The sequence below is a fragment of the Chlorocebus sabaeus genome, chromosome 6 (genome assembly GCF_047675955.1).
Source record: "Chlorocebus sabaeus isolate Y175 chromosome 6, mChlSab1.0.hap1, whole genome shotgun sequence".
Classification (NCBI taxonomy): Eukaryota; Metazoa; Chordata; class Mammalia; order Primates; family Cercopithecidae; genus Chlorocebus; species Chlorocebus sabaeus.
This window is the reverse complement of record NC_132909.1, coordinates 26,017,131-26,041,781: the sequence shown is the minus strand read 5'-3', so window position 1 is coordinate 26,041,781 and position 24,651 is coordinate 26,017,131. Positions and strand designations below refer to the sequence as shown.

General features: G+C 42.8%; 1 protein-coding gene across 2 annotated transcripts in view; it reads left to right on the top strand.

The window, feature by feature from the left end:
- TDRD12 (tudor domain containing 12) overlaps positions 1–24,651 on the top strand; it is a 106,678-nt gene that overhangs the window by 34,048 nt on the left and 47,979 nt on the right. For both annotated transcript variants that reach the window (XM_007996214.3, XM_037991503.2), the window contains 4 exons: positions 436–528; positions 13,743–13,840; positions 14,415–14,491; positions 18,576–18,656. In XM_007996214.3, coding sequence (XP_007994405.3) covers positions 436–528; positions 13,743–13,840; positions 14,415–14,491; positions 18,576–18,656 — 349 coding nt within the window. The remainder of the gene's footprint in view (positions 1–435; positions 529–13,742; positions 13,841–14,414; positions 14,492–18,575; positions 18,657–24,651) is intronic.

Genomic DNA, 24,651 nt, shown 5'->3' with positions numbered 1-24,651 from the left:
GTTTAATCCTGATGAGGCTGTGACAGATTTTAAGGTCCTAAAGTGCCACAGTTTGTGTTTATTAGACCAGGAAAAAAACTGCCCTCAATTTCTTACTAACATTGAGTTATGTTGTTACAAGTCCAAATGTTTGTAATTTAGAGATACTAACAAAACAAGATTTTGAGTATTTAGACTTTTAGATACTTTTAAAAAGAGCTATTTATCACAAATAACCCTTAGCATGAAAATATAAGAGCTAGTCACGGACTGTGGAAACAATTTCTGACGTTTCTGTCCACATCCGGTTTTTAGTCCCCTCACCTTGTGTCCCTTAGTCAGGTTTCCTGTCACCTCAGAGCAAAAGCAAGAGCAGAAGTAGTGTACTAACAAGTTCACATTTTTACTTGGGGTTTTATTTCATGCTTTAATTCTGAATTTTTTTCTTTCTCTCAGATTCACGTGGTTTAAATTTTCTGGCACAATCTCTACAGCATACATGGCGCAGGGGTATTGTCGGTGACCTCAGGCCAACAGCCACAGCACCGGGTGAGTTCTGCTAATGTGGTTTATTTTATAGGCAGCATGAGAAAGTATTCTTAGCTTTTTAAAGATTAGAAAGGTTGTCTAGAAGGGCCATGGTAATTCTCTCTCTTTTCTTAATTTAATGTAACCAATCTGTGATGTAGATGCTGAAAGAGATCACGTGTCCTGCATTTCATACTTACAAATTTTACTGTCATGTAAAGAACATAACAGGCACCTGTTCATGTGCAGGACTGATTTTTTCCAGCCTAGCCATTGACCAGTAATCAATCACTATCTGTCCTCAGAGTGTACATATATATTTATGATTGATTTTTCACTTAGGCAACAGCATGCGTAAAAATAGGGAAGGCATGCTTATGAGGGCAGAAATACATAGTTTTTAATTCCAGTCTTCAAGATATTTTATGAATTGGAATTGCTGGGTGAGGGTGAAATGTGTCAGCCCCGTTGATGCCTGGCTAACCCTCTGTGGTGGTTCCTCCACCATTTCACTCTTATGCTGGATGTGTGTCCAGGAAGGCCTCACTTCATGTCTTGGATAGGTTCTTGGAAACTGACTTCAGTGAAACAAAGTGAAACGAAACAACCTTGAGCAAAGCAACTTAATTTGAGGGCCTGCTGTACTTTGTTTCCCTTAAATCCATGGTTTCCAAGAACCTATTGATGAGTCAAGTGAGGACTTACTGATACCTGTGGGTGTAATATTTCATGTGCATCCGTAGTAAACCACAACTACATTAAAGCTTTAGCCAACTAAAATATTCCCTGTACTTCAAATTATTTTCAATTACTTTGTTAATGTTGCTCATCATAGAGAAGGAAGGATGCAAAGGATTTTTCTCAGCCACTTTGCCAACCAGAGAGTCCTTCATGGCTGACAGTGCCCACCCTGTCCCCGACCTGGGTCTCGCTCAGCCCTGGGCCTGGCCGCTGGAGACTCCCTACCCACTCGGCCCACCTGTTCTATAGACTGTATCTGCATTTGGCGGTTCCCAAGCTCTTGTCCTGCGTCCAAGAAGAATAAGGTTACGCTGACAGTTAGAAGGGTGAGGATGGTCAAAGGAGAATTTTTTGGAGCGATGGAACAGCTCTCAGTGTAACCTCATTCTTCTTGGACGGGTGGTTTCTCTCTCAGTGTGGCCGGGCTGGCACTTTTTATGGACTCAGAATGGAGAGTGCATGCTGATTGGTTAGTGAATATGCAAAACAGGTTAAACCAAACACACCACTCAAAGGTGGGTATGACAGTGTAGAAAACCAACTAGGAAAGGGTAGGTGTATATGAAATAAGTGGGAGATAGAGATCGATCAGGAAAAAATGCCAAACAGGAAGACAGTTTCTCAATCCAGTGTGTGTATTACCCGGGACTTGTAGTTAAGCTTTAAACTGGTTTCTGCTTGAAAATTGGGTTTCACCAGGGACCCACCCCTATCTCCCTAGGCATTTGACTGCCTTGTGCTGCTATCAATAGCCCAAATTGTAAAAACCTGTCATCTCACTGCCTACTTTTTAAAATTGTAGAGTCGGGACCAGGTGCAGTGGCTCACACCTGTAATCACAGCACTTTGGGAGGTCAAGGCTGGCAGATCACTTGAGGCTGGCATTTCAAGAGCAGCCTGGCCAATATGGTGAAACCCCATCTCTACTAAAACTACAAAAATTAGCCAGGTGTGGTTGCGCATGCCTGTAGTCCCAGCTACTCTGGAGACTGAGGCAGGAGAATGGCTTGAACTGGGAGGTGGAGGTTGCAGTGAGCCAAGATTGTGTCATTGCACTCCAGCCTGGGTGACAGAGTGGCACTCTGTCTCAGAAAACAAATAAAATAAAATAAAAGGCCGGGCACGGTGGCTCATGCCTGTAATCCCAGCACTTTGGGAGACCGACACAGGTGGATCACCTGAGGTTAGCAGTTTGAGACCAACCTGGCCAACATGGTGAAACCCTGTCTCTGCTAAAAATACAAAAATTAGCCAGGCATGGTGGCGTGTGCCTGTAGTCCCAGCTGCTCGAGACCTTATTTGCTACATGATGAAATGAGAAACTAGGATGTAAAAAGGAGGAGTGAACCCTGTAGACTCTTTTGCATTGAAGGTAAGGGTGGCAACACAGTGTGGAGAGAACAAGCTTGGGGCTAGAAGCCAGGAGATATGTGTTCTAATCCTGGGTCTACCACTGGCTTGGTGGGAGCCTTGACCTTCCAAGAGCCTGCAACTGCCCATCTGTACATGGGGTGGGAGGTAGGGGAAGACTAGAAGGCTCCTGGAGTTCTAGCATGTCTCTGTCTGGGGATTTTTTTTTTTTTTTTTTTTTTTTTTTGAGACAGGGTCTCACTCTGTTGCCCAGGCTTGATTGCAGTAGTGTGATCACAGTTCACCACAGCCTCAACCTCCTGGCCTCAAAGGAGGCTGCAGCAGGAGAATCACTTGAACCCAGGAGGCAGAGGTTGCAGTGAACCAAGATTGTGCCACTGCACTCCAGCCTGGGCGACAGAGTGAGACTCTGGCTCAAAAATAAATAAAAATAAATAAATAAAATGCCTTTCTTTCCAAAGTTTTCCAGAGGGTATTTGTAAAATTTTTATTTCACAGAAATGGGGTCCTACTATACGTACCTCTTTGTAGTGTATTTTACTTAGTATATGGCTGAACCCCTTTCTAGGTCAAATATATCCGGTATAATGTGTTGAAGGACATAGACTCTGATGTGAGACTGTCAGGGTGTCAGGCCGCTTCCTTCTCTGGGACATGGGGAGGTGTTGTTCCCATCCCCCTGGGAGTTGCTGAACTGGGCCATCGTGCAGTGTGCTTGGCTCAGCGCCTGACCTGTGGCAGCCTCAGCACATGTGGCCCCTGCCCCAGATTCTCATATGCCTCTTGTAGGGGGTCCTCAGGTGAGAATTACAGCAGAAGGTAGAACCTGTTGTTGATGGGAGTGTATTCTCTCTGTTTATGTTCTTTTTCCATTGGAGGAATAAAAATACCAGGCACTACATCATTGTGTTTAATTATCGCGTGGCTTTCCATTGCGTGATATGTCAAAATTACTTTCAGGAGTCCCAGCTTGCTGGGCAGTAATTGTTTCCTGCTTATTACAGTCAGTACTAGAATGAACTATGCTTATCTTTGAAAAGGAAAAGGTTATGGTGAACAAAAACAAAAAAAAAGATAATGTGAGGTGTGACTTGAATTGGCATGTAAAAAACAGAATTATTAGATGTTACTTTTCTAAGTATAGATTTCCCTTTCCTTTAATTATTCTGAGAAGGTACTTCAGTTATATTTCAGTTAGTTTTTGGTGTTTTTCTTTGAAGTTGCCTAATATTTTTAAGAATCAAAGTATAATACTTTGCTAATACTTGATTTGCTAATACTTGATCAAACAATCACATATTACAGAAGGGCTACAGTGAAAAATAATTTTTTTATTTGCAACCTCTTCTTACCCCAGAATGTCCCCTAGAGATAAATTCACTTTTTAAAGTTGTTTATTTTGGTAGTTATCTCCAGATTTTAAAATAATTATGTATATTTTACTGTTACTAGGCTTCTTAACTTTAGACATTGTCTTGATTTCTAGGGCAGATTCGCTCTCATGCCCCTAACCCATATTCATTCATTCATCGAATATTTATGAAGCCCTCACTGTCAGGTGCTTTTCTAGGGATTCTTAGGAGGGAAACAAAGTCTCTGCTTCCATAGAGTTTACATCCATCTTCTCAGTACATTTTTTATTTTACAATAATTACAAACTTACAGAAAAGTTGGAGAGTATTACAAATTACTTTTTCCCAAACCATTTGAGAATAAGTTGCTAACCTGATTCCCCAATACTTGAGTTTTTCCTAGAAAGAAGGACATTCTCAAAAACATCCACAATATAATGATCAGAGTGTGAAGATTAACATTGAATATTGTGATCATGTAACTCCCAGGCACCATTCAGATTTTGCTGATTATGCTAATACTCCCTTTATAGCAAAGAGACGTCGTTCAGCATCACTTGTTTCATTTAGAGAACATGTTTCTTTAGTCTTTCCTCTGGGACATTTCCTGGGTCTCCTTGATTTTCATGACCTTGCACTTTGGAAGATTACAGACATGTTATTTTGCAGAATGTGTTCTGGATTTTGGTCATTCTAATAGGGGTGTAGTGGAATATCATTATTTCAATTTGCACTTCTCTAATGACATATGATGTGAGCATCTTTTCTTTTTTTTTTTTTTTTTGAGACGGAGTCTCGCTCTGTCGCCCAGGCTGGAGTGCAGTGGCGCGATCCTGGCTCACTGCAAGCTCCGCCTCCCGGGTTCACGCCATTCTCCTGCCTCAGCCTCCCAAGTAGCTGGGACTACAGGCGCCCGCCACCTCGCCCGGCTAGTTTTTTTGTATTTTTCAGTAGAGACGGTGTTTCACCGTGTTAGCCAGGATGGTCTCGATCTCCTGACCTCGTGATCCACCCGTCTCGGCCTCCCAAAGTGCTGGGATTACAGGCTTGAGCCACCGCGCCCGGCCGAGCATCTTTTCATATGCTTATTTGCTGTTGATGTATCTTCTCAGATGAGATGTCTCTTCAGGATTTCCTTATTTATTTATTAATTTAGAGATGGAGTTGTGTGCTGTCAACCAGGCTGGAGTGCAGTGGCGTGATCTCAGCTCATGGCAACCTCTGCCTCCCATGCTCAAGCCTCCTGCCTCAGCCCCCCGAGTAGCTGGGATTAAGGCGCCCACCACCATGCCTGGCTAGTTTGCATATTTTCAGTAGAGACGGGGTTTTACCATGTTGGCTAGGCTGGTCTCGAACTCCTGAGCTCAAGTGATCCACCCACCTCAAATGATCCGCTTGCCTCGGCCTCCCAAAGTGCTGGGATTACAGGCATGAGCCACGCACCACGCCTGGCAAAAATTTGCCTATTTTAAATTGACTTATTTGTCCTCTTATTGTTGAGTTTTAGGAGTCCTTTGCATATTTTGGATAACAATCCTTTTTTAACTTGTGTCCTTTGCAAACATTTCCTCCCAGTATGTGACTTGTCTCTCATTCTCTTGACAATATCTTTCACAGAGCAGAAATGTTCAGTTTTAATGAAGTCCAGCTGATCAGTTGCTTCTTTCATGGATTGTGCCTTTGGTGTTGTCTCTAAAAAGCCATCGCCAGCTGGGCGCGGTGGCTCAAGCCTGTAATCCCAGCACTTTGGGAGGCCGAGACGGGTGGATCACGAGGTCAGGAGATCGAGACCATCCTGGCGAACACGGTGAAACCCCATCTCTACTAAAAAAAAAAAAAAAATACAAAAAACTAGACGAGGGGGCGGGCGCCTGTATTCCCAGCTACTTGGGAGGCTGAGGCAGGAGAATGGCCTAAACCCGGGAGGCGGAGCTTGCAGTGAGCTGAGATCCGGCCACTGCACTCCAGCCTGGGCGACAGAGCAAGACTCCGTCTCAAAAAAAAAAAAAAAAAAAGCCATCGCCATACTCAGGGTCATCTAGGTTTTCTCCTATGTTATTTTCTAGGAGTTTTGTATTTTGCATTTTTCATTTAGATCCATTTGAGTTGATTTTTGTGAAGGGTATAAGGTCTGTGTCCAGAGTCATTTTTCTGCATGTGAATGGTTCCAGCACCATTTGTTGAAAAGAGAAAGTTGGGAGTTTTATTAGAGAAATCTTACATACTGTTTTGAAAGGAAGCTCATTGACACTAGAGAAGCTTTTGGGAGCTGGCAAGCTCTGATTGGTAGGTGATGGCGGTAGGTAAAACTAATCTTAAAGTCGTGGCAGGTTATTTCAGCAGCTACCAGGTAAAACTGGTGTTGGGATTCTGGCAGTGCACCTCAACAGCAGGGCCAAGAAGGTGCTCTGTGCCTCGAGTACTTTTCCTCTGGCCTCTCGAGTCTGGTTTAGTTGGAGATGAAAGAATGACCTAGTTTGTATAATTAACTTTCACAGGACCGTTGGGTTTAAAGTGATTATTTATATACAGTCATGTGTTGCTTACTGATGGAATGTGTTCTGAGAAATACATCATTAGGTGATATCGGTGTGCAAACATCATAGGGTGTACTTACACCAACCTACGCGGTGCGGCCTACTACACATATAGGTGATGTGGTATAGCCTATGGCTCCTAGGCCACAAACCTGTACAGCGTGTTACTGTATTGAATGCTGTAGGCAGCTGTAACACAATGGTAACTATTTGTGTGATCTAAATCAATTTAAACATAGAAAAGATAGTGATTATGGTATGATGTTGCTAGGCAATAGGAATTTTTCATCTTCATTAAAATCTTATGAGACCACCATTGTATACGTGGTCTATTGCTGATGGAAGGTTGGCATGTGGCACGTGACTGGAGTTGGATTACTGTCTGCCAAGCCTATTTTGATTTATTGCCCTTGTTTTTTTGTTCATCTTTTGACTTCTACTCTTCTACCACTTGTGATTTTAATTGGTTATTTTGATACCATATAAATGGGCCTTTAATGATGTGGTAGGAGGGGTAGAGAGAGGGAAACGTCTAGAGCTTTGTGATTAGACTCAGTCTTCTAGGGAGCCTGTACCCTTGGGCTGCACGCGTCTCAGGTGCCCCTCCGCATCCCTCACCTCCCACCTTATGTGGGACAGAATGGCTGAAAGGGGCTAAGTTGTGTTATTTTCCTCCCCCACCAGAAGGCTAAATCAAACTGTATTTCCCTTCCCCTAGGTTAGGTAGGTTCTGATAAACTCCAGTAGTTTAGGCTCTGGTTCAATACTTTCTCCTGAGGTCACGTCCTCTTAGGAAGGAACAGCACGCCCTTTATATTTCCAAGTAGTTACTTTTCCCCTCTTCCTATGCACAAGGTGATTTTCCTGTGGTATTCACTGTGAGAACCTGCTGGAGCTCCAGGAGGTAGAACTCACAGAAGTGTGGCACGCAGCCTCCCACCCTGGAGTTTTAACTAACAGAGGTGTCCACACTGACCCTCCAGCAAATTGTCAGTTACAATTCAGGTTTCCCACCTCACTCCTGGTCCCATAGAAGTTTCTTCTGGGTTTCTGCCCCTGTCCGTTCTGAGTCTCTGTCCACCTGTCAGTCTCTCCAGTGCTGGGGCAGCAATTTGCCCTGTGACCTCACTTTAATGGACCTAGGAAGAGTTCCTGATTTTTCAGCGTGTTCAGCTTTCAACTTGTTGTTAGGATAGAGTGATAACCATAAAGTTTTTTACATGCTTGACTGGAAACTGGAAATTACACTAAATTTTAAAGTGTAAGATTGACAAGCCTTGGAGATTCTAATTGCTTTTCTTTTTTTACTTATATTGTCCATCTGCAATGGGCTCACTGTAAGCTCCGCCTCCCAGGTTCACACCGTTCTCCTGCCTCAGCCTCCTGAGTAGCTGGGACTACAGGTGCCCACCACCAGGCCTGGCTAATTTTTAATATTTTTAGTAGAGATGGGGTTTCACCGTGTTAGCCAGGATGGTCTCGATCTCCTGACTTTGTGATCTGCCCACCTCAGCTTCCTAAAGTGCTGGGATTACAGGCGTGAGCCACCATGCCCGGCTATATTGTCCAACTTTATTGACTCCTTAAGTTGTTCCAGATTCTCATTTATGGAACCCTATATCTGTGTGATTTGAATATCTATAGAGACTCCTGTTATGATTCAGGTATGATCTCTCTTGGAAAATATTCTGTGTACACCTTAGAAGAATATGTGCTTTGCTGTTGTTGGGTAGAATGTTCACAGAAATCTTAATTAGGTCATACTGGTTGATAGCATTGTTCAAATCTTCTTTATCTTTATTGATTTTCCATGAACTGTTCTGGCAATTATTGAGAAAGAGGTTTTGAAATAGCCAACTAAAATTGTTTTGTTTCCTCTTTCTAGTTCTGTCAGTTTTTCCTTCATGGATAATGGGGTATTCTATTCTCTGAAGCTTTATCCTTTGCATTACAAAGAATCCAGTTATATCTTTAGGTTATTTAAGACTTATAATCACCCTGTTGTGCTATCAAATAGTAGGTCTTATGCTTTCTGATTTGATGTAATGTATGATGTTCTTGGCTCTTAATCTAGCATCTTGCTGTTAGTTTTCTGTTTGTCTCATCTGGTTTTTGTTCCCTTTACCCTATTTTTTTGCTTTCTTTTGGATTAAGTGCCTTTTATGTTCCATTTTAACTCCTTTGTTAGCTTATTAGCTATAACTTTTTTTTTGAGATGGAGTCTCACTCTATTGCAGCTGAGTTGAGTGGTCGCGCCCCAGGTCACCTGTCCCACAAAGCCCGCAGTATTTACCAGCTGGTGCTTTGCAGAAGGAGTTTGCTGACCCTGATCTGGAGCGAGGACTGAATGATATTCCAGGATAACTAACAGACCCTGCCACACTCCCTAGCACAGAGACCACAGATTTTGTGTGTCCCTTTAAATTTTAATTCTATTTTAAAGAGATTTTTAAGATAAGGATATATGTTTTTATATTTACCTTCATATTTATCATTTTTGGTGGTCTTTATTCTTTTATTTATTTATGTTTTTTTTCAGAGACAGGATGTTGCACTGTTGCCCAAGCTGGAGTGCAGTGGTGTGATCATGGCTCACTGCAGCCTCAAACACCTCAGCCTCCTGAGTTGTAGGGACTAGGCACACACCACTATGCCTGGCTAATTTTCAAAATTTATTTAGAGACAGGTTTTCATCATATTGGTCAAGCTGGTCTCAAACTCCTGACCTCAGGTAATCTGCCCGCCTCAGACTTCCAAAGTGCTGGGATTACAGGCGTGAGCCACTGCGCATTGAGGCCTTTTTTTGGCTTACTTTGCTTGGATGGAGCACATCCATACCCTAAGGACAGGGTATGTGGGTGCTGTTTCTCAGCTTTTGAGACCTCTTACTCTCATTGCAATGGCAGGGGTGGCCTTCTGGATTGCAGATCACTTTCCTCATTACTTATGACACTGCACATGTTTTCATGTTCCTGTTGGAAATTTGTCTGTTCTTTGTGAAATTCCTGTTTACATGTTTTAAAACTTAGGTTTTCTTATAATAAACTTTGAGAGTTTTTATTCTTTATTTTATTTTTTATTGAGACAGAGTCTCCCTATGCTGGCCAGGCTGGTCTCAAACTCCTGGCCTCAAGCAGTCCTCCTGCCTCGGCCTCCCAAAGTGCTGGGATTATAGGTGCAAGCCACTATGCCTGGCTGAGTTTTTAAAATATATTCTGGAGATGTCGTTTGTATTATAAATACATTTCCTTCTAGTCTGTGGCTTTTCATTTTCTTAATGGTATTTTTCAGAGGAGAAGTTTTTGATTTTTGATGAAGTCTAGCTAATCACTTATTTTTGTTTTAGGATTTTATGTCATATTGAAGAAAACTTTGCTTTCTCTATGTTTTCTACTTTTGGCTTTTACATTTAATTCTAGGATCCATTTCAAGTTAGCAATGTGAGGTAAGGGTCAGGATTTGGTTTTGTTTTTTCCATGTAGGCATCCAGTTTTTCCAGTATGTGTTATTTTGTATTTGTGGAGCTACATCTTCAAGGTAGATTCCTGGCAGAGAGGTTTCTGGTCAAAGAATGGTTTTATCTCTGTTGCCAGATGCTGTGGGTACTGTATCATCTGGGAGTCTCATGGGAATCTAGGAGACTGCCTGTTTGCCCATGCCTCACCAGCAGAGAGTTTCAAGTTTTTGGATCTTTTTCAGTTTGCAGTGAGAAATAGTATCTTAGATGAGTTTCCATTTGCATTTCCCTTGTTATGAGAGCCACTTATGATTCTTTGACAAGTCACATACATTTATTGTGATTTTTTTTTTTTTCAGACAGAGTTTTGCTCTCTTTGCCCAGGCTAGAGTGCTGTGGCCTGATCTTGGCTCACAGCAACCTCTGCCTCCCGGATTCAAGTGATTCTTTGCCTCAGCCTCCCGAGTAGCTGGGATTACAGGCGTGTGCCACCATGCCTGGCTAATTTTGTATTTTTAGTAGAGACGGGGTTTCTGCATGTTGCTGGTCAGGCTGGTCTCGAACTCCCAACCTCAGGTGATCCACCTGCCTCAGCCTCCCTCCCAAAGTGCTGGGATTACAGGTGTGAGCCACTGTGGCCAGCCTTATTGTGATTTAATGTATATTTAGACGTCTTTTCATTGTCTCATTTTGTGGGATTTTTTTTTTTTTTAGACAGAGTCTCTGTCACCTAGGCTGGAATGCAGTGGCTCACTGCAGGCAGTGAGATCATGGCTGACTGCAGCCTTTGCCTCCTGGCTTCAAGCGATTCTCCCACCTCAGTCTCCCAAGTAGCTGGGATTAAAGGCATGCACACCTTGCCTAGCTAATTTTTGTATTTTTAGTAGAGACAGGGTTTCACCATGTTGGCCAGGCTAGTCTTGAACTCCTGACCTCAAGTGATCCACCTGCTCCCAAAGTGTAGGAATTACAAGCGTGAGCCACCACACCTGGCCTCATTTTGTGTTTTCTGTTGACCATAATTTTTCTTTCTATTTTCTTTGTTATTTTCTGCCTCCTCTTGAATTGACCATTTCCGCCTTCTTCCGTTTTACTCTTATAGATATTGCATTTCATTTCTCTTAGTCTTAAATTTTATATGTACTTATACTTTCTAATGAAGTTTCAAGGTAATCATTGTCTGTCCTCACATCAATAACGTCACCTTTTCTTTTCTAAACTCCTCTTTTCATTTCTGTTCTAATTTCTAGAGTTTTAATTTAACTTATTCTTTTTTTTTTTTTTTTTTTTTTTTTTTTTTTTGAGACGGAGTCTCGCTCTATTCCCAGGTTGGAGTGCAGTGGTGCGATCTCGGCTCACTGCAAGCTCCGCCTCCCGGGTTCACGCCATTCTCCTGCCTCAGCCTCCCGAGTAGCTGGGACTACAGGCACCCACCACCTCACCCAGCTAGTCTTTTTTTTATTTTTTAGTAGAGACGGGGTTTCACCGTGTTAGCCAGGATGGACTCGATCTCCTGACCTCGTGATCCGCCCGTCTCAGACTCCCAAAGTGCTGGGATTACAGGCTTGAGCCACCGCGCCCAGCAACTTATTCTTTTGTAAATACATTTTGCACTCAGTTTTTCTTTAAGTTCTTTGGAGTGGAATTGCTTGGGTTCGAATCCCAGATCTGTTATTTACTAGCTGAATAAACATGGGCACGTTATTTCACCTTTCTGTGCTTGCTTTTCCTAATCTGAAAAGGGGGAAATAATTGTGCCCATCAAGAAATCACATGGAATTCAATAAAGTACATGATACCTATCACATAGAATTGAATCAATTCATATAAAGCATTTAGAATAGTTCTTGATATAAATACTAAGTAGATGTTGATCATATAATTAATATTATTGTACTACTGGTTTATTTTTCTCCTTCCCCAAGTATATACTTTGTAGTTCTTTTAGTAGGGGAGTGTCTTTGTTCACGTTGCTGTAAAGGAATACCTGAGACTGAATAATTTAGCAAGAAAAGAGGTTTATTTGGCTTGCAGTTGTGCAGACTGTATAAGAAGCATAGAGCTGGCATGTGCTTATGGTGAGGCCTCAGGAAGCTTCTAATCATGGCAGAAGGGAAACAGGAGCTCCATGTCATCTGCAAGAGAGGAAGAGAGAAAGGGGAAGGAGTGCTAGGCTCTTTATTTATTTATTTATTTATATTTTTTGAAATGGAGTCTCACTGTGTTACCCAGGCTGGAGTGCAGTGGTGCAGTCTCAGTTCACTGCAGCCTCTGCTTCCTAAGTTCAAGTGATTCTCCTGCCTCAGTCTCCCAAGTAGCTGGGACTACAGGTGTGCGTCACCACGCCTGGATAACTTTCATATTTTTAGCAGAGACAGGGTTTCACCATGTTCAGCAGGCTAGTCTTGAACTCCTGAGCTCAAGTGATCACCTACCTCGGCCTCCCAAAGTGCTGGGATTACAGGCATGCCACTGCACTTGGCCTCTTTGGTTTCATAAATACTTCTTTTATTTCTTGGATATTTTAATTAAGTTTATTTGAAAAGTCCTTTTCAGACAGATGTTTTATCTTCATATCATCAGATGTGAATATTTCTCTCCCAATCTCCTTTTTTTTTTTTTTTTTAAACTCTTTATGATAGCATTGAACTACTTTGTGGACTTAGTGATTTTTGTTTGAGAGCTTGTCTTGTATGAACGTTTCTCTCTTGGTGAATTTTAACTACCGCCTCCATTCCTGGTTCCAGAGTTTATCTTTTTGGCTAAAAGGTTGTACCCTGATAATGTAATTCCAAACCGGAAGACCACATGACATGCAGACTTGGGTTCCAAATTACTTTAAAGAAGGGTTAGGGCAGTTTATAATATCATTTCACATTTCTAGTGCTGCTGCTTATTTCAATGACTAGTAGGTGAAAGGTGTCTCTTGTCATTTCAATGTGTGTTTCTTTTATTAATAGTAGGACACTTTTCTAGAATGCCTCTGTATTTCCCTAATACATGGTTGCTGGGTAAAACAACAGCCATTTTATAATGCTCATGGGTTCTGTGGTCAGGAATTCAGAACGGGCATGGCAGGAGGGTTTGCCTTTGTTCCACACTGTCCAGGGCCTCAGACAGGGAGACGTGAGGGCTGGCGGTAACTAAGCAGGGGCAGTGATCTGAGGACTCAGGCACGTTCTGGCAGTTGATGCTGGCTTTTGGCTGGGACCTCAGCTGGGGCTGTCATCCGAAATATGCTGACACCCTTTCCATGTGGCTGCTTTCCCACAGCATCATGGCTGGGCTTCAAATGTGAGTCTTCAAGACAGCAGATCCCGAGTATGCGGCCTTTTGGTAACATCGCTTTAGAAGTCACACAGCACCACTTCCATGTTGGTTATGAGCTCACTCAGGTTCACAGGAAAGGAACACAGAGCCCACCTCTTGGCAGGAGGCAGAGTCACGTTGTGAGAAGAGCTTGTGTGTTGGGAGATGTTGCCATGGTCTTCTGACGGAAATGTCATCTGACAAGTTGGGAAAATACTGTTGTGTTCCATTATTAGTCAGCTGGTATGGGAATTTTTAGAACATTTTAATTGTTTTTACATAAAGGTTGAGACAAGATTTCAAAATTTAATCCCCTCAAGTAAGGTTTACTACAAATTCATATTCCATAAAAATTTCACATATTAAGATTTTATCATGGTATTTGCTTTTATTATATTCCTTTTTATCCTGTTTTCTATTAATATCACTTTTTGGTGTAGCTTTCTTATTACCATTTTTATTTTGCAGACAAAGCTGTAAAATGTAATATGGATTCGTTGAGAGATTCACCTAAAAACAAATCTGAAAAGAAACACCATTGCATCTCTTTAAAAGATACAAATAAGGTTGTATTTTTAAAATGTTCTTTCAATACAGAGTTCATATAGCGTTAATTTTCAAATTTTCTCTTTCGAAATCTATCTGAAACCAAAAATACGGTTTCTGTTAAAAAATCGTTGGCCATGATAGTTTCCTATAGTTTGCTTATTTTGAAAGGAGAAAGTAGCACCAACTTCTTCATGTCAAGCTCTTGTTCTCGGCCTAGTTTCCTTTCTACACAATTGGATATTCATCCTCCTTTTAACGAAGGTATGAAAATCTGGGATTCCAGGGCACTGTCATAGTGAAGTGCAAGTCTAGTCTGCTCTCCATCCCTTTGACAAGACAGGTGAAAGTAATTGCAGGGCATTTTAAATACTGATGATCTGGAATGCCCTGCCATTTGGATGTTTAGTGTAGTATAGCAATGGCGTAATCACCCAACTTTCCAGTTTTTTGTCTCTCCATATCTGTGTGTATGTGAAAGCTGTCTGGGATGGTTGTTCATGAGAATAACTCCCATGGAATTTTGGTTCTAAAAGAATGTGTATTATGTTGCTAGCATATACATTCTTTCTGAAAGAAGTTTTTCTTTTACAGTGTGTTGAATCTTCAGCGTACTGGCCAACAAAAAGAGGCATAACGATATATGCTGATCCAGATGTACCAGAAGGAAGGTATGATTTGAAAATTCAAACTGGGTGTGGTGGCACTTGCCTGTAGTCCCAGCTATTGAGGAGACTGAGCTGTGGGGATCGCTTAAGCCCAGGAAGTCGAGGCTTCAGTGAGCTATGATTGTACCACTGCACTCCAGCCTGGGTGACAGAGTGAGACTGTATCTCTAAAATAATAATAATAATAATTTGGTATAATTGACTAGAGACTTAGGGTGATATTGTCTTATACAGTGTTCTATTAAATGGATGATGGGAAAATAGTTGATTTTCAAAGAGTGGCCCAGGAAATTTTGGTTAAATATATTAATTTAAAGGAAAAATGTGACACCTGGTTGACAGCAAAGTTGACTGAAAACTGGTAGTGGCCCTAGAGTCTGTCTCCTCTTTGCCTCGTTGGACAGAGTTGTCTCAGTAAGGCAGGTCTGAAGATTGGCACCGAGTGGTCCTGATGGGAGGGATGGCCTTACGTGGCCAGATGGCAGCACAGGATGGGTGGTTACCTGGGGCGGAAAGAGAAGGATGGTTTCGTGAGTATCAAAGGCTGGGTCTTAACTTTGTCCTCTTCAAGATACATGTCAGTGACATTAATGAAATTGCAGAAAGGATGTAATATTGTACCACCTCATGAATGGTCTAAGAACTCAAAATAGTAGACTTTCACACTTCCCCTCATGGACTTTATGCTGTGGTTGTCATATGGTGTACTTTTACATATATTATAAATGCTAGACTCTATCTCACTTTTATTTAAATAGTCAATTATATTCTAGAGAGAGTTAGCTAACAAAAATATCTTCTCTCTTTACCTATGTGGTTGCATTGGTGTTTTTTACTTTGGTGTAGATCCCTATTTCCATCTGGTATTATTTTCCTTCTACCTAAAGGGCTTCCTTTTAATATTTCTTGCATTACAGGTCTGCTGTTGAACTCTTTCAGTTTTTTTTTTTTTAAGTATTCATTTTAGGTTCATTTTGAAAAGGATACCTTTGCTAGGTGTAGAATTCTAGGTCGACAGCACTTTATGTAAAGATGTTGCCCCACTGTCTTCTCTCTTGCATTGTTCCCAGCACCGCCTCTGCTATCATGGTGCCTTTGTTCCTCTGCCGTTTCCTCTGACTGCTTTTCAGATTTTCTTTTGATTACTGGTTTTAGCAATTTACTTATGATATACCGGCCAGGCATGGTGGCTCACGCCTGTATTCCTAGCACTTTGGGAGGCCAAGGTGGGCAGATCACCTGAGGTCAGGAGTTCAAGACCAGCCTGGCCAACATGGTGAAACCCCGTCTCTACTAAAAATACAAACAAGTTAGCTGGGGTTGGTGGTGGGTGCCTGTAATCCCAGCTACTCAGGAGGCAGAGGCGTGATGATCGCTTAAACCCAGGAGGTGGGGTTTGTAGTGAGCTGAGATCACACCACTACACTCCAGCAAGATTTGTCTCAGAGACAGAGCAAGATTCGTCTCAAAAAAAAAAAAAAATTGTGATATACCTTGCCGTCGTTGCTACCATATTTCTTATGCTTGGGGTTTGTTAATGTTCTTCTTTTGTATCTTTCTTATATCAAATAATCATTATGTCTACAAATACTTTTTCTGCACCCTTCTCTTTTTCCTCTCGTTTTAGAGACTGTGATGAAATAAATGTCAGATACTTTGATGTTGTCCAAAAAGTCCCTGAGGCTCTGTTCATTTTTTCAGCCTTTCAATCTTGCTACTCTGCAGATTAATGATTCTACTGATCTGTCTGTACGTTCATTCTCTTCTGTCATCCACATTCTGCTATTGAGCCCATCCTATGAGTATTCTATTTATTATATCTATATTTTTTTGAGACAGGGTCTTGCTTTGTCACCCAGGCTCTCAAGTGCAGTGGAGCAATCATAGCTCACTATAGCCTTAAACTCCTGGGCTTAAGCGATCCTCCTGCCCCAGCCTCCCAAGTAGCTGGGACTACAGGCATACACAACCACAGCTGGCTAACATTTTAATTTTTTGAAGAGGTGGGGTCTCGCTGTGCTGCCCTGGCTGGTCTCCAACTCCTGAGACCAAGTGATGATCCCGCCTCAGCCTACCAAAATATTAGGATTACAGGTGTGAGCCACTGTACTTGGCCTATATTTCTTATTTCTAAAATGTTCCTTGTTTTTTTTTTTCAAAAGTTTATGTTTCTTTGCTGAGAACTTGTATGTTTCCACTCGGAAGTGCTGACCTTTTCTTCTTGCAGAGTGAGTGTCTGATGATTGCCACCCCGAGCCACCGTGGGTTGGTGCCTACTGATTGTCGTTTCCCTTGGCAGTCGATCCGGTTTCCTGGGCCCGTGTGTGCTGAGTAATGTTGGACTTACTCTGGATATTTTGAGTGTTATGTTGTGAGACTCTGGTTTCTGTTCACATTCTCTAGAGAGCGTTGGTTGGTGTCGTTTGTCTTCACAGGAGGTCGGTACTTCCATGAGGTCCGGCCCTCACGTTCTGCCTTGTTATCTGTGGATGGTGGTGGCCATGTGATCTCAGGCTCTGGGCCCTCGATGCTGCTTGGGGACTGTTCTGCATCTGCATAGCTTGGGGCGAGTCAGGGGCTTGTGTTGGGTCATGAACCAGCTCTCTCTTTTCAGAATTTCCCTCACAGTTACCAATTTCTAGGGGCTCCTTCCCCATGTTCCTCTAGCCAGATAGTTTCTCTTGGAGACATCGGTGTGCAGTAATGTGGGATTGGGATACCTTGAGAATAAAACCAATAAGGGAGAAAAAAGATGGAAATTTTCCTCACACAGTCTTTGGACCACAGCTCCCATTTCCCAGTTCCTCTGGCTTCAGGTGCAGGTTTTCTCTCAGGGCTCAAGGTCACCACACTGCTGTTGCTGTTGCTGAGTGCAGCTCCAAGATCAGAGCTGGCCTTGGGGTCCGGCTAGGAAAGAAAAGAAAAACAATGGGGATTCCCCACACTTTCTGGTTTAAAGGGCGTCTCTTCCCACTTCCCTGGCTTGAAAGAGGGGGTCTCTCCTGGAGGTTCTTGTGTCTGCATCTGCCACATAGTCATCCTGAGGTCAACACAGAGAGACACAGAGAGAAGAAAAACCAAGAAAGTCCTGGTGACTGTGTTTTTTAGGTGTTCGACTTCTCTCCCCTGCTCATCCAGAATCTCTAGTTGTGATCAGCAGGAGAGAGAGGCTGTGGCAGGCCTACTCCATTCTGTCCAGCACCAGCACCAAAAGTGTCAGAAGTGACTTTTATACTTAAAGAACTAAGCTCCGGTTCTCACAGAAATGTGCTTATGTAGATAAACCAATTCCTAAGTGGTGCTTCTTAAATTTGTAATCCAGAAAATAAAGATATTTTCAGGATTGCGGTAAAGGAGTTCACAATTTTTCTTTTTTCTTTTTTTTGAGATGGAGTCTCACTCTGTCGCCCAGGCTGGAGTGCAGTGGAGTGATCTTGGCTAAACCAATTCCTAAGTGGTGCTTCTTAAATTTGTAATCCAGAAAATAAAGATATTTTCAGGATTGGGGTAAAGGAGTTCACAATTTTTCTTTTTTCTTTTTTTTGAGATGGAGTCTCACTCTGTCGCCCAGGCTGGAGTGCAGTGGAGTGATCTTGGCTCAATGCAACCTCCGCCTTCTGGGTTCATGCCATTCTCCTGTCTCAGCCTCCTGAGTAGCTGGGACTACAGGTGCCCGCCACCACACCCAGCTAATTTTTTGTATTTTTAGTAGAGATGGGGTTTCACCATGTTAGCCAGGATGGTCTCGATCTTCTGACCTTGCAATCCTCCTGCCTTGGCCTCCCAAAGTGCTGGGATTACAGGCGTGAGCCACTGCGCCTGGCCAATTTTTCATTTTTTTAGGAGACAGGATCTTGCTCTTGTTGCCCAGGCTGCAGTACAGTGGCACAATCACAGCGCACTGCAGTGTCCAACTCTTAAGCTTAAGCAATCCTCCCACCTTGGCCTCCCGAGTTGCTGGTGCCATAGGCGCATACCACTGTGCCCGGTGTTTTTTATTTTTTATTTTTGTAGAGATGGGGACTCACTATGTTGCCCAGGCTGCTGTTCACAAATTTTAATGATTTTTTTTTTTTTTCATTTCTAGTGCTTTAAGTCAGAAGCCAAATGAGAAACCTCTTAGATTGGCTGAGAAGAAAGAATATGATGAGAAGAATAGCTGTGTGAAGTAAGAATTTTTTCCTTGGCCTGAATTGTGTATTGAAATAATTTTAATAAAATTATAAACAAGAGAAATCTACACATTTTATTACTAATTTCAAACCTGTATTCCCATCAAAAAATAAATGTACAGTGCATCTCCTGTAGGGTCTGAGGTTAGTTTTTTCTTTTCCATCCACTTGGGCACATTTTTCTGTTGAAAGCTTTGTTCCAGTGTAAGTAGTCATTTTCTACCTCGCCTTCTGGATTCTCTTGGTAAAGTGAACAGTGTCACAAATGGAATTAGATACAGTTGATCTTTTGGGTCTGTTGATATTCTGTGGGTTGGTCTTTGCTTTCTTCCCAGGTCTCTGAGGCAATACTGCCAGAGAAACTGAGCAGTTTGCCTTGATTTTATACTTGTGTAATCTACAAAATATTTACATACCAATTTTTGTTTTGAGACAAGGTCTTCCTCTGTTATTCAGGCTGGAGTGCCGTGGTGCAGTCACAGCTCACTGCAGCTTCGACCTCCTGGGCTTAAGTGATCCTCCAACCTCAGCCTCCCAAGTAGCTGCGACCACAGGCATGCACCACCATACCTGGCATATATATATTTTTGGTAGGACAGTGTTCTCGCTATGTTACCCAGGCTGGTCTCAAATTCCTGGTCTCAAATAATTCTCCCGCCTCCGCCTTTCAAAGTGCTGGGATTGCAGGCGTGACCACAGCTCCCAACCTCATGCCATTTTTATACTTTTTACCATTTTGGCCTAATTTTACATTCCAAGTAACTGTAGCTGCCCTGGAACTCCCAGAGTGACAGAGTGTGAGACAGGTCAGAGGTGGGGAGGTCCTGCTGTTCCCACTGGTTGGCCTGGGGGTTGGAGCCAGGGTGTGGACTCTGCTGCCATGTGGGCTTCCCAGCTTCCCAGAGGCCATGCTGATGGCCTGCCAGGACTTCTTACCCCGCAGGACACCACCCAGTATTTCAAGGGTGAGGCTTTGAAAGCTTCCATGAGCCCACAGAGTTGGGGATGGCTGTTGATGCACCTGACTGACAGCCCCCTCCCAGGGCCACCTCAGCCCTAATACCCAAAGGTTCTACTGTCACAGTGGTTATTTTCCTTGGAACAGAAGACCTTGCATTATCCATGCAGCTTATTTCTTTCTTTTATTATTTTAAATTATAACCAGGCAAATTAACCCTGGAATATTCTTTTTTTTATTATTTATTTATTTATTTTACTTTTTTAATTGGATCTTGCTCTGTCACTTAGGCGAGAGTGCAATGACGCAATCTTGGCTCACTGCAACCTCCGCCTCCTGGGTTCAAGTGATTTTGTTGCCTCAGCCTCCTAAGTAGCTGGAATTACAGGCATCTGCCACCATGTCCAGCTAATTTTTTTATTTTTAGTAGAGATGGGGTTGTGCCATGTTGGCCAGGCTGGTCTCGAACTCATGACCTCAGGTGATCTGCCTGCCTTGGCCTCTCAAAGTGCTAGGATTACAGGCATGAACCACTGCGCCTAGATGACCCTGAAATATTCTGATCCCTTTTATTTTCATATTAAAAAGTTCTGTCTTGTCTCCTGCTAAAATGCCCTTTACTTATAACCCACTGATTAAACATCAGTTATCCTGTCAGTCTCCTGTGGATTTCAGGGAACTTTGAGGTAGTTCAAGATTAAACAGCAAAGAAGGCTTTGAGTTCCTTAGGGACATGGGGATGACCTGGTGATCCTGGGACCCGCCCCCTTGACTGAGCAGAGGTCCTGCATTGGCTGCACTGCGTCCAAAGCCTGGGGAACCCCGTGCTGTCATTTCTGGCTAGATAGGGAAAGCAGCCTGGAGGAAAGGGAGCCTTTCCTTAAGGATGGCCAGTCAGGGACCCGCATTGCCGCATCCCCAAACCTCACTTGGTACTATGATAACAACTGTCATGATGTGGGCAGAGGGGCACAGAGACCTTGGCTCGTTGCCAGAGGCCAGGTGTCCCACTAGCCTCCTCTGTGTGACACCTGTGGTTTTCTTTTCCTGTCTTTTTGTCTCGCTGATGGAATTGCTCAAGCCTGTAAGTACCAGCAAGCAATTGTGCTTCTTTTTCCTTGGGCCTGTTCCTTCATATAACTCATTTGGAAATCCCCCAGTTACAGTACATTCTGGGAGAGGTCACCCCAGATTCAGTCTGCCCCATTCCAGGATCACATAACACCATACCCTTGGGAATCCTGGATACTTGGGCAGCAGAGGGAGTGGTGGGGCCCACACCCAGGTTTAAGGGCTCCCCTAGCGAAATTCTCTCTCTTAATCTTTAGGTGTCCAAGAGAAACTGCTGTGTTCTGCTAAGGGCTTCTTGGGGTGGCGAGGCAGCGTGGATTGGGCTGATACCGTGTTTCTAAGCTGGTGCCAGCTTCTGCCCAGCCCGTGGAAATATGCTGGGTGGTGGGTGAGTCTCAACTCTGTGTGGTGACTCTCGCAGAATTATTTTCAGGAGGATTTTGGACTTTGACAGTACAGCCATATGTGCTGCGGGGAGTACTTTCATGACTGGTTAAGACGTCCTGGGCATAGGAGGGTGGAGTGGTGCCTGCTTGCCACTCACATCAAATCTGATATTTAGTGTACCCTGGAGCTCTCTCTGCAGTTCTTTGTCTTTCCATCTTCGGTGTCCCTGAAGCCTACTGTGATATTCATTCTTTATTCTTCTGTTGTCTTCCTTTGAACATTTTAACATCAGCCTACTTTGTACTGCCCACTAATTGAAGATGGAAAATTCTCCGAATAACACCCATTCTTTTTTTCTTTCTTTCTTTCTTCCTTTTTTTTTGAGACAAAGTCTCGCTCTGTAGCCCAGGCTGGAGTGCAGTGGTACAATCTCAGCTCACTGCAACCTCCGCCTCTCGGATTCAAGTGATTCTCCTGCCTCAGCCTCCCGAGTAACTGGGTTTACAGGCGCACGCCACCATGCCCAGCTAACTTTTTTTGTATTTTTAGTAGAGATGGGGTTTCGCCGTGATAGCCAGGCTGGTCTCGAACTCCTGACCTCAGGTGATCTGCCTGCCATTAGCTTCCCAAAGTGCTGGGATTACAGATGTGAGCCACTGCGCCTGACCCAAATATGCACATTCTTTGTGATACCGTTTCAGTGTCAGAGTCTGAACAGCAGTGCATGTCGAAGCCTGGACTGAAATGCCCTTCATACAGGCTGCAGAGTCCAGGGTCGGACACTGTCCTGCCAGACCCAAGCCCTCTGCCAAAGAACACAGTGAGCGTTGAGGACGCGGCTCTGTTGTACAACCCTTCCTTCTCCCTCTTGAAATCACACCCACACTTCTGTTCTTCCCATGACTCCACTCTCCCTGCATCATGGTTCCAGTGAGATGATTGTCTATTGTCCCTGGGCCGTGAGCAGGTGAGTGCTGTGGAGCTCTGCAGTCACAGAGCACGGCTGCTTTTCTCTTCTCACATAGCCTTTTGGTTTACCTGAAGTTAATAATTATCTGTTTTTTTCTTTCCTTGGGTTTTTTTTTTTTTTTAAATGGGGTCTCACAGTGTTGCCTATGCTGGTCTCAAACTTCTGGCATCAAGCCAGACCTCCTGCTTTAACCTCCCAAGTAGCTGGGACCACTGTGTGCCACTATGCCTGGCTCACTTTCCTAAGTTTTTCATCTATCTTAAAGATTCATCTCCAGAATTCTTCTCTGTTGTCTAAACTCAGGTTCTCACTTGTGTCTCTTTGGAGATCTCTCCAGACACTTTCTGCCTGCTTTGGTCTGTGCCTGATGCGTCCCGCATTCATTGTCACCAACATCCTGAGATTCTCTGCATCTTTCTTGAATTGAATCTCCTTTTTTCCAGATCATGCATCTTATTCTTACTTGGTTTACTCTCTTGTTTTGGTGGAGAGCATCCTTTAGTAGCTCGCTAGGAAGGAAGACACAAAACATAAATTTTTTAGAGACTTTGCATAAATGCTTTTAGACTATCTTCACGCTTGATCAATAGTTTGTCTATAAATTTTGAAGACATTTCTACTTCTAGTTTCTAGTGTGGAGACGTCCACTCTATTCTGATTTCTTATTCTTTATATATGACTCCTTTCCTTTTCTCTCTCTGTCTCTCTGGAAGCTTATAGGATCTTCCTTTGTTGCCAGTGTTTGGAAGTTTCCTGATGTTGTGCCTTGGCATGGTTCTATTATTATGCTTGTCATTCAGTGGACCCTTCCAATGTGTAGCCTCATGTCCCTTACCCTTGGGAAATTCTCTTGACTTTTTTGTTGTACTCTTGTGCTCCATGTTCTCTGTCTTCTTTTAAGAACCTCTGTGACTCGTATGTTGAACCTCCTGAATTGGTTGCATAATTTTATAAAATATATTTTTCTTCTTCTTTCTTTTTTTTTTTTTTTTATTATACTTTAAGTTCTGGGTTACATGTGCGGAACGTGCAGTTTTGTTACATAGGTATACATGTGCCATGGTGGTTTGCTGCACCCATCAGCCTGTCACCTACATTAGGTATTTCTCCTAATATTATACCTCCCCTAGCCCCCGACCCCCCACAGGTCCTGGTGTGTGATGTTCTCCTCCCTGTGTCCGTGTGTTCTCATTGTTCATCTCCCACTTATGAGTGACAACATGCAGTGTTTGGTTTTCTGATTTTGCGATAGTTTACTGAGAATGATGGTTCCCAGCTTCATCCCTGTCCCTGCAAAGGATATGAACTCATCCTTTTTTATAGCTGCATAGTATTCCATGGTATATATGTGCCACATTTTCTTAATCCAGTCTATCATTGATGGGGATTTGGGTTGGTTCCAAGTCTTTGCTATTGTGAATAGTGCACAATAAACGTACATGTGCATGTGTCTTTATTGTAGAATGATTTATAATCCTTTGGGTATATGCCCAGTAATGAGATTGCTGGATCAAATGATATTTGTGGTTCTAGATCCTTGAGGAATCGCCACCCTGTCTTCCATGATGGTTGAACTGGTTTACAGTCCCACCAACAGTGTAAAAATGTTCCTATTTTTCCACAACCTCCCAGCATCCCATTTCCTGACTTTTTAATGATCACCATTCTAACTGGCATGAGATGGTGTCTCATTGTGGTTTTGATTTGCATTTCTCTAATGACCAGTGATGATGAGCATGTTTTCATATGTCTGTTGGCTGTATAAATGCCTTCTTCTGAGAAGTGTCTGTTCATGTCCTTTGCCCACGTTTTAATGGGGTTGTTTGCTTTTTTCCTGTAAATTTGTTTAAGTTCTTTGTAGGTTCTGGATATTAGCCTTTGTCAGATGAATAGATTGCAAAAATTTTCCCCCATTCTGTAGGTTGCCTGTTCACTCTGATGATAGTTTATTTTGCTGTGCAGAAGCTCTTTAGTTTGATTAGATCCCATTTGTCAATTTTGACTTCTGTTGCCATTGCTTTTGGTGTTTTAGACATCAAGTCTTTGCCCATGCCTGTGTCCTGAATGGTATTGCCCAGGTTTTCTTCTATGATTTTTATGGTCCTAGGTCTTATGTTTAAGTCTTTGATCCATCTTGAGTTTATTTTTGTATAAGGTGTAAGGAAGGGGTCCAGTTTCAGTTTTCTGCATATGGCTAGTCCGTTTTCCCATTTATTCAATAGGGAATCTTTTCCCCATTGCTTGTGTGTGTCAGGTTTGTCAAAGATCAGATGGCGGTAGATGTGTGGTATTATTTCTGAGGCCTGTGTTCTGTTGCATTGGTCTGTGTATCTGTTTTGGTACTAGTACCATGCTGTTTTGGTTACTGTAGCCTTGTAGTAAAGTTTGAAGTCAGGTAGCGTGATGCCTCCAGCTTTGTTCTTCTTCCCTGGGATTGTCTTGGCCATGTGGGCTCAGTTTTGGTTCCATATGAAGTTTAAAGTAGTTTTTTCTAATTCTGTGAAGAAAATCAGTGGTAGCTTGATGGGGATAGCATTGAATCTATAAATAACTTTGGGCAGTAAGACCATTTTCACGATATTGATTCTTCCTATCCATGAGCATG